This window comes from Hippocampus comes, unplaced genomic scaffold (genome assembly GCF_001891065.2).
Source record: "Hippocampus comes isolate QL1 unplaced genomic scaffold, H_comes_QL1_v1.1 scaffold63, whole genome shotgun sequence".
In the NCBI taxonomy this organism is placed as follows: Eukaryota; Metazoa; Chordata; class Actinopteri; order Syngnathiformes; family Syngnathidae; genus Hippocampus; species Hippocampus comes.
This window is the reverse complement of record NW_017805987.1, coordinates 1,008,666-1,017,228: the sequence shown is the minus strand read 5'-3', so window position 1 is coordinate 1,017,228 and position 8,563 is coordinate 1,008,666. Positions and strand designations below refer to the sequence as shown.

Here is an 8,563-nt window from a genome sequence, read left to right as displayed (position 1 = left end):
TTCCTATACTATGTCGTTTTTTTTCATGCCAAAAAACGTCTTACAAAACTGTAATTTTTTTCTCGCTAAAAACGCCTTACTACACATGGTCGTTTTCTTTGTTGTTATTATCCCACTAATTCTCTGAGTTGCTGTTGTCTTTTCAGATCCATTGCAGAAAGATGACATCACCAGAAAAGACTTGGAGAAATGTAAGAAGGAACACAACCACCGTTTCCAACATGGTGCCAGCGGAGTGCTTTGAAGGTGAGTGTCAAGTGGAACCGCCTGCGCTTCACGAGATTCTTTTTATCAAAGCTTGCCGTCCTTGTGTGATTCAGCCCGAGGTGGTGATGGAACCGCAGCCCACTGGCCCCCGGAGGAACAGAAGCTTCTGGAGGAGGCCCTCAAGACGTATCCGGTCATCACACTACAACACTGGGACAAAATCCCCGCACGAAACAAGAAAAACTGCATGCAGCGCCATGAGGTGAGTGGAAAAAGTTCTCATTCAAGTGGAAGAGTTGTCGTCATTGGGTGCCAAAGTTTGGCACCCAATGACAACAACCCTTCCATTTGAATTGGTACAAATGTCCTGTTGTGATTGAGATGGTAAGATGATATGTCCCCTTTCTCCGACAGGAAGTGGTGGAGAAGATTGAAGCCAAGAAAGCTGCACAAGAGCAAAAAATGACAACGCAGAGAGAATTCAGAGTATCGTGACTTTTAATGTGTTGTGTTGAACTTTTTTTTAATAAAGAAAAACAGGTGTTTTATGTTGTCATTTATACGTTTGAGTGTGATGCTGGGCCGGCTCCATGGTCGACTGGTTAGTGCGTTGGAGTGCGAACGCAGAGGTCCAGGGTTCAAATCCAGCTCCGGCCGGTCACGCTTCTGTGTTCTCTTCTTGCTGGCGTGGGTGTCCACCCTCCCATCCATTTTCTCATTCCCTTGTCCTCGCAAGGGTCGGGGTCGAGGGGGTGTGCTGGAGCCTCCCCCGGCTGTCTTCCGGCCATCGGCAGAGGGGAGGGGGCACCCTCAACCGACTGACAGCCAATTAAGAAACAACCATTTGCACCGTGGGGCAATTAACCTCTGGTGGAAATGGTTGTTTCTTGATTGGCTGTCAGCCGGTTGAAGGTGCCCCCTCCCCTCTGCCGACGGCCCGAAGACAGCCGGGGGAGGCTCCAGCACACCCTGCGACCCTTGCAAGGACAAGGGGATTTGAAAACAGAGAGTGTGACTTTACTTATCTCCTCATCCAGAACATTCCGCTGCAGATTTGGGTGTCGTCAGGAAGCTGCTCGATTGGACCTGTTTGAAGTAAAAAAAAAAAAAACTAATTTTAACTTGGAGTGATTCCAAATCTCACAGCCGCATTCTTCCTGAACAGAAGCAAACGTACCAATGGCTGCTCTGGCAGGAGCTTTGTCGAAGAAATATTTGGTGCACACCTTGATGGTGGCTGCATCGATGACCTGTTGAAAGAGATTAAAAAAAAAAAAAAACAATCAAAATGAACTGCAAGTTAAGGTCATCCGACGCCATCCACTCACATCGATTCGGGTCTCAAGCTCGTGCAAAGGGATCCTGCGACTGCAGCACAACATCTGTCTGCCGATGGCCTCACAGATTGGGGTGGAGCCTGCAACGAGGGGAAAAAAATAAAAATGGTCGTTTTTTTTCGGTTCAAAACGCCTTACAATAAAAGGTCATTTTCTCGGCTAAAAATGCCCTACTAAACATGGTCGTTTTTTTCAAGCTAAAAATGCCTTACTATATGTACATGGTCATGTTTTTGGGGCTAAAAACGGCTTACTATACATGGTCGTTTTTTTTTTTTTTTTGCAAAAAACGCCTTACTGTACATGGTCGTTTTTTTCTGCTTAAAAAAATGCCTTACTATATATACATGGTCGTTTTTTTTTTTTTTTTGCAAAAAACGTCTTACTGTACATGGTCGTTTTTTTTTGGGGCTAAAAAAAACGCTTTACTGTACATGTTTGGTTTTTTTGGAGGTGCTAAAAACACCTTACTGTACATGGTCGCCTTTTTTCAACTCAAAATGTTTTTCGCCGCACACACACACACACACTTTTATTATCGACAAACCTCTTGAGAAATTTCCAGCAATGGTGTGCATAAATCAACAGTTGTGTGCTGTTTGCTGCTTGCTGCTTGCACCGATGGACCTCTCCTTCAAGCCCCTTTTGTGTGCAGGCCTCATGTGACCATTGCGCGCAGGGCCCAGGGGGTGACAGGATGACTGACAGGCAGAGGAGTCCGTCTCGGAACCTCTGGCATTGTAAAGAGTTGACCTTATTGAGGAAAAAAAAAAAACAATTATGAGTGTTGGTCAGAGCTTTTGGACAAGGAACTGGCTTGCATTCAAATGGGGAGAGAGTTCGTCAACATAGAAAATTGTCAGTGCGCTTTGGAGCATTTCATCACAAGGTTGAAAAACTTTGCATTCATACGGCAATCCTTCTGCACTACAAAGACACGCAAAAACCTTCACAGTCAATTCCGGAGCAAGTAAGCATCGGGACAGCTGGCTGGCTGGCTGCTCAAGTGAAAATTCATGTTGCTCCTCACCACCTTTGACGACAACAACAATGACAAATGAGATACGATATTGGAAATATTTATTTCGACAAAAACATTTAAATGGCATACGCTGCTGCTACATGGGCAGTGTTTTGTTTTTTTTCTGGGGAGGCGGGGGGGTGCAAAACTGACATCCACTGAGAAACATTTTGTCATGGAAACGACACCTTGTCAACCAGTCAATCTCGAGAGGCACACGGATTGAATACCGGATCCTGTCGTACGTGCGCAAAAGCCCGCAATGACGTGAACAAAGGGTGCTCCGTGCAGCCGTCTCCTCTGGCATCCGTTGCGCCAACCGATTTGGAACTCGAATTGCAACTTTGCCACTCGCGCGCAGTTCCCAGGATAAAGTCAATTCAAGAATCATTCCAGCCAAGCGGAGGACTTTTCAGGGGCGTTTGAAAGGACCGGCAGAGTCATACGCAAGCGCTCCGGTGCAAAAAAAGGCGCAAAAGTCTCCGCGATTGCGAGCTGCGGAAATGTATGGCAGAGTACGTCACCCGTCAGTCGCCCACGTCGCTGTCCTGGTCGCCGATGAGCCACAGGAAGTGGAAGCTGAGCGCCAGCAGAGCGGTGCCCAGCAGGTCGCCCAGCGCCGTCAGGTAGGGGATGGAGAAGCTGTCGGGGTCTTTGCCGCTGCGCCACATGGAGTGCACCATCCAGTCGGCGATGCACAACAGCAGCAACACCTGGCGAAGGCCACGCGCACACGATGAGCAGCTCGACTGATTTCAAACGGCGAGAGCGTTTGCGCACCTGCAGCAGAGCGGCGGCCAGGTAGACGGACATGAAGATGGGCGTCAGCGTGGTGTGGCCGCTCTTCATCAGGTGAATGGTGTAGAGGAATATCAGCTGGCCAGGGATGACCAGGAGGAGGAGAACCTGAGCGGATCGGTGATTGGGCCCTGGGACGAAAAGCAAGTCAAGATGCTTGAGTCGCGGGAATCCGCCGGCGCGGGGCGGGGCTGACCTGTGCCGAAGAAGGTGCGGCAGGGGTAGTAGCAGCCCTTGGCCTCCTCGGGGACCTCCCCTGGGGCAAAGTGGAAGTGCAAGAAAGTGGAGATGCGGCTGGACTGAATGGCTACCAGGTTCCCTCCGATACCTTGACACCGCGAAAGGGGGTTCAAGAACAGCAATGAAAAGGGTTGCCGACACTCAAAAATCAAAACATAAAAGGACGGCCCGCAGTCGGTCCTCGCACGGCGGCCTGCTCAAGTCATTCATCCCCACCTCAAATGCAATCCAGGAAATTTCAAGGGGTATAAATACTTGACTGAAAGCGCTACAGCATCCTCTTTGTGTAAAACGGAGCCATGGAATCCCACAAGGCTTTGTCCTCAGCCCAATATTATTAAATAAGCTCAAAAAAGAATGACCAAAGTTGTCATTTTAAGTTCACTGTTCTTTTGATGGCGGCGCGGGCACCCGCGGCGGCTCCTCTCTCCCCTGAGGAAAGAAATTTCATCTGTGCTGTATGTTGCACATTTGACAATAAAGTTGACATGAATCATAAGATTGACTTTTTCATCCTGAAAAAAAATACATCTTCATTCTCAAAACAATGACTTTTTTTTTTTTAATCGAGTAATAAATTTGAACTCGTGATAATAACTGTACAATTTCAACGTTTCCACCGGTCGGTGGAATTTTTCTCAACAAGTGCCACATCTTTTCCATTTCATTCAAACGAATACAAGCTTTATTGATACAGAGCTTTCACAACCGCTGCATCTGTAACAAAGCGCCGTACGAGACATTTAAAGCGCCATATGAGACATTTAAAACCAAGAAATCAGAATATTGATCCATGTCGAAGGCGCATCAGAGTGTCAGGCGCACTGTCGCCTTTGAAAAAAATTGGAATACGTTTTTGGTTCGAATTGCCCAATGGCACCGTTAGTTGTGACTCACCGTTGATCACGGGCGTGTAGACCACAATTCCTGCCAGATTGGGGTCAGACACCGTTTTGTCCACGATCAGCCCTCCGATGCTGATAAGAAGAGTAAGAATAAGCACACTGAAGACAAGAGGTGCATTTATAAAGCCTGGGGAACTCAGCATCGCTAGCTGTCGCAATTTGTTTCAGGGATGAGTCGTCAGGCAGAGCTGATAGCATCACAGAAGCAGAAAAAAAAAACTGCTCGTCTACTCGCTTTTCAAGCGCCGCAGAGAAAATACCTGCTGATGATCATGGCCGTGATGACCGGCTCCCATCCCGAGTAGAGCAGGGTGCGGCTGGCCGGGTGCTTGGAGGAGATGACCATCCACAGGGGTGTCAGACACATGAAGAAGGCACAGACCACGGAAGAGACGTACGGGTAGGGATCTGGGGGGGTGGGGGGGAGGGGGAGGTGGTCGTCATCCGTCACATTTTTTTTTTAATTTGGAAACAATTCCCTCTTTTATGGCCAGAACGATTACAACACAAAAAACAACAACACAGTGATTAAAAAAAAAGTGCCCGAAAATTAAAAGTGACTTGATGCCAGTGTCTCCTCCATTTTTTCCCCCCCCTTTTCGTCCCAAAAACAGCCTTTTGTTGCAACTTTTCGGTAAAAATATCAGCGCGGCTGCGCTCGAGAACAACAAGGACTTTGTGGAGGGAAGAGACGCAGGCCAGACAGCATCATTACGCCTTCCGGCTGTGGAAATATGGAGTCTGAAGAGCGTTTTAATAAACCGTGCCTCTGTTTTCTCGAGGAGGGAACATCTCGGAGGTGGAGGAGTTTGAATGTGATGCTGCATTCGGCGGGAGTGGCGTGGACTGTATTACAAGCGGGTTTTGGGCGTGACATGAATTAAAACATGTGGAATGTTGCCGGGAGAAGACAAGGAGGTCTGTTGTGCAAGCTGACGTTGCGCGTTTGTGCTCGAGAGAGGGACAAAGGGGGCCCTCTAGTGGCCAAATAGGGGAGTTACAAAAAACGCGAGCACAAAAAGTATTTGACCCAAGACACTCCTGTGGATTATTGACTTTTTTTTTTTTTTTTTTTTTTTTTTTTTTTTTTTTTTTTTAATTGTTTGCATATGTCAATACTTGGATCTCTGGCGTGGCTGAGCATCCACCAAATGCAAAACAATAACGACTAAAATCTTTTGTGAGTTGCCCATTTCTGAAACTCTGAGTGGCCCTCCCAGAGATTTTTTTTTACTTAATTAAAAAAAAAAAAAAAAAAAAGCTATGAATGCATCTCTCAAGGTGTTTTGTTTTTTTGTTTGCACAAAAACGCAAAAAATAACGACTAAAGTCTTTTGTGAGTTGCCCATTTCTGAAAATCTGTAAGTGGCCCTCCCAGAGATTTTTTTTAACTTAATAAAAACAAAAAAAAAAAATTGAGCTATGAACCCGTCTGTCTCTCAAGGTGTTTTTTTTTTTTTGTGGAGGGTTTTTTTGTCTGGTAACCCTCCCAAATCGACGTGCAGGATCGACCACCAAGAAAAATGAGATGCTCGATGCTCTTTGACCTACCAAGGCACTTGTAGAGGCCCTGGCTGATCCAAGCCAGGATGGCCAAGGTGATGAGGTCACCGAAACTGGCGGCGATGGGCGTGGCCACATTGTCCGGGTTGATGCCCGTCTTCTTGGAGCCCACGATCACGCCCACCATGATGAAACCTGAAACACGGAAGGGCGCGTCAAAAAAAGTCAGTCAAGAGTCTTCTTCCGTTTTTTTTTTTGGGGGGGGGAGGGTTTGACCGTTGACGGGCACGTTTACCCTGCAGCATGGAAGCGATGAAGGCCGTGGCGACGCTGCTGGAGCACAGCAGCACGGCGTGGCTCATCTGGAACTTGCCCTCCGGGATCCAGCCGAGAACCACGGCCGCCACGGCGGCCAAGAAGCCCACCACGGTGGCCTGGACCTAAACAAAACCAAAACAGCAACCGTTTTGTGAAACAGCGGGGATGATCCAAACACGTGCCAGGACGAGTTTATCGATTGATTAACAGTGTCTCCATCTGTCAGACGTCCCTGACATGATAACGTGCGGTTCGTCGTCCTCTTCCAACTTTCGAACAAGTACAAGCACCCGTTACATAAGCTTTTGAAGAAGAATTTACCTGCTTGAGTGCCAGGTTGCCGATGATTAGATTCCACTTCTCAATCGGCGAGTCCATCTTGCCCACGTTCACCTGTGTGGGGTTCACACGACAAAAGCAAATGAACAGCGTCTGTGGTTTTGACATTTCCCCACCCTCCCACATGGAATGTTTGCTTGTCTATTTTTGTTGTTGTTTTTTTGGCGTGGCGTGTTTGGATCTGCGGCCGAAAGAATGGCACAATAATGACTTCCTTTTGTTTTATTTTGGTTGACGGTATCCAGTTCAACAAACGAGTTGTACACAATTCATAAAAAAAAAAAACTAACAGCGGCGAGGCAAGTCCGACCTTGTTTTCCCAAAAACAATGCACAACGGCAACTTCCCGACTGGAACGCGCAGACTGAAATCTGGCCTACTTTCGACAAAAGCCGAGCCAAAGTGTACCGTCAAAAAGTCTTTTTTTCCAGCTCACTTGACATGAGGTAAATCCACTCCACTGTGAATGTGAGGGGCTGTGTGGAGCGAGCCAGTGGGGGGGAAAGGGGAGGCGGGGGTGTAGTAGCAAAGCGCTCCAAGGCAAACAAAGGCAGAAATTCCGCGAGCTACTTGTTCGCTCTTCAAGAAGTGAAACGAGGGAACGGACTGAAATGTCAAACTGGTTTCGCAAAGCCATTGAATTTCCATGTTGCGCAGCAATTCTTCCTCTAAAGTAAATAAGCGTTTCGACTAAAGAGAGCATCCGAGTTGAGGAATGAACTCTTCGTGTAGTGTCACTATGATATCTTATGCATGTTTTTTTTTTTTTTCGTTCATAACAAAAAGAAGGGAGACTCATCATGCGAGAATCAATCCGAGGTAGAGTTCGGAGAAGGCCCTTTTTTTGTGCTGACTCACCCTAACGCCTCCCTTTTTGCGTAACGGCCAGTTAAGGTGGATGGAAAGCCACTGAACGGGAACAAATTAGGCAAACAAACAGCTTGTGCGTGCGTGCGAGTGTGTGTTTTGTCTAACCGCTGTCGAGAGGCGCGACGCCAGCGTCATCTCCAAGTTGCCCTTGAGGCCGAGGAGAGCGGGAACCAAGATGAAGATTTCGGTGATGTAGCGGAACGCCTCCCAGTGCTGCTTGGGCAAAAACAGAGCCAGGAAGGACATTTTGATGACACTCATCTTATCCCGCGCGAGTGAGGGGGGGGGACATTTTGTTTTACTTAAGAGATACGGCCGAGGGCGACAACGGCACGCCGAGCGGATTTATCGACTTTCCAATCTTTCTTTTGACACCATTTGATGCGGTGAAATCAAATCTCCCCACCCGCCTCTCCCCGCAATCATGTAGATGAGAGTGCAATGTCTCATGACTTAAGTGTGCCTGCGGGGCCACTTCAATTAAAGTCATGAACAACAGGCTTTTGCTGGCAACGCGTCGGCTAAAAGCCATTAACGCAACAATGTGCGCCGACTGCCTTTCTGAAAGGGAGGAAGTTTCGGTTTGTTGAGAAGATCAACTTAAAAGTCATTCCAAAGGAGATTTGTACATTATAAGTCCAGGTATTTTGCTGTACTGTAGTTAATTTACTCTACTTTAATGCTTTTTTTTTTAAATTTTGTTTTACATTTTCCTTTATTGTAAGTATTGGCAGAAATTCATTTTTTTATTCGCGCAAAAACAAAAACTGTTTTGAATAAAAACTTTAAAATTCATTCAATACATGAATCGAACAAAGAAATTTGAATGAAAAGTCTCTTGAAAAATTGGCTATTTTGTTCTTCTAATCAAAAAGATCATTTTTGGGGGGGAGAATAAACATTTAAAAATGTCACAAAAGTAAAAGTACAAAAATTATGTTTGTCCCCAAAAAAATAATGGACAAAATAAAATTTAAAAATGAAATAAGATCATAAAATTAAGGAGTACAGCATATCTTTGAAAA

General features: G+C 46.5%; 3 protein-coding genes and 1 long non-coding RNA gene across 4 annotated transcripts; 2 read left to right on the top strand and 2 right to left on the bottom strand.

Moving 5' to 3' along the window:
- Positions 1-95: 95 nt before the first annotated feature.
- LOC109528829 (dnaJ homolog subfamily C member 2-like) lies at positions 96-810 on the top strand. Its single transcript, XM_019891840.1, has 3 exons — positions 96-246; positions 321-469; positions 622-810. Exons 1-3 carry the CDS (start codon positions 162-164, stop codon positions 700-702), a joined length of 315 nt encoding a protein of 104 aa, XP_019747399.1. The 5' UTR covers positions 96-161; the 3' UTR covers positions 703-810.
- Positions 811-927: 117 nt separating this feature from the next.
- On the bottom strand, positions 928-2,229 carry LOC109528830 (mitochondrial-processing peptidase subunit beta-like). Its single transcript, XM_019891841.1, has 4 exons — positions 2,092-2,229; positions 1,536-1,624; positions 1,385-1,457; positions 928-1,293 (listed from the first exon to the last, which is right to left on the bottom strand). Exons 1-4 carry the CDS (start codon positions 2,120-2,122, stop codon positions 1,229-1,231), a joined length of 258 nt encoding a protein of 85 aa, XP_019747400.1. The 5' UTR covers positions 2,123-2,229; the 3' UTR covers positions 928-1,228.
- LOC109528836 (uncharacterized) lies at positions 2,092-2,306 on the top strand. Its single transcript, XR_002170738.1, has 2 exons — positions 2,092-2,191; positions 2,224-2,306. It is a non-coding gene; the product is annotated as an uncharacterized LOC109528836 (long non-coding RNA).
- A 304-nt stretch (positions 2,307-2,610) lies between these two features.
- On the bottom strand, positions 2,611-7,859 carry slc41a2b (solute carrier family 41 member 2b). The gene is made up of 9 exons (XM_019891818.1): positions 7,644-7,859; positions 6,651-6,722; positions 6,307-6,451; positions 6,060-6,206; positions 4,769-4,916; positions 4,501-4,580; positions 3,560-3,691; positions 3,346-3,494; positions 2,611-3,278 (listed from the first exon to the last, which is right to left on the bottom strand). The coding sequence occupies exons 1-9, from the start codon at positions 7,797-7,799 to the stop codon at positions 3,093-3,095; spliced, it is 1,215 nt and encodes a 404-aa protein (XP_019747377.1). The 5' UTR covers positions 7,800-7,859; the 3' UTR covers positions 2,611-3,092.
- Positions 7,860-8,563: the final 704 nt, after the last annotated feature.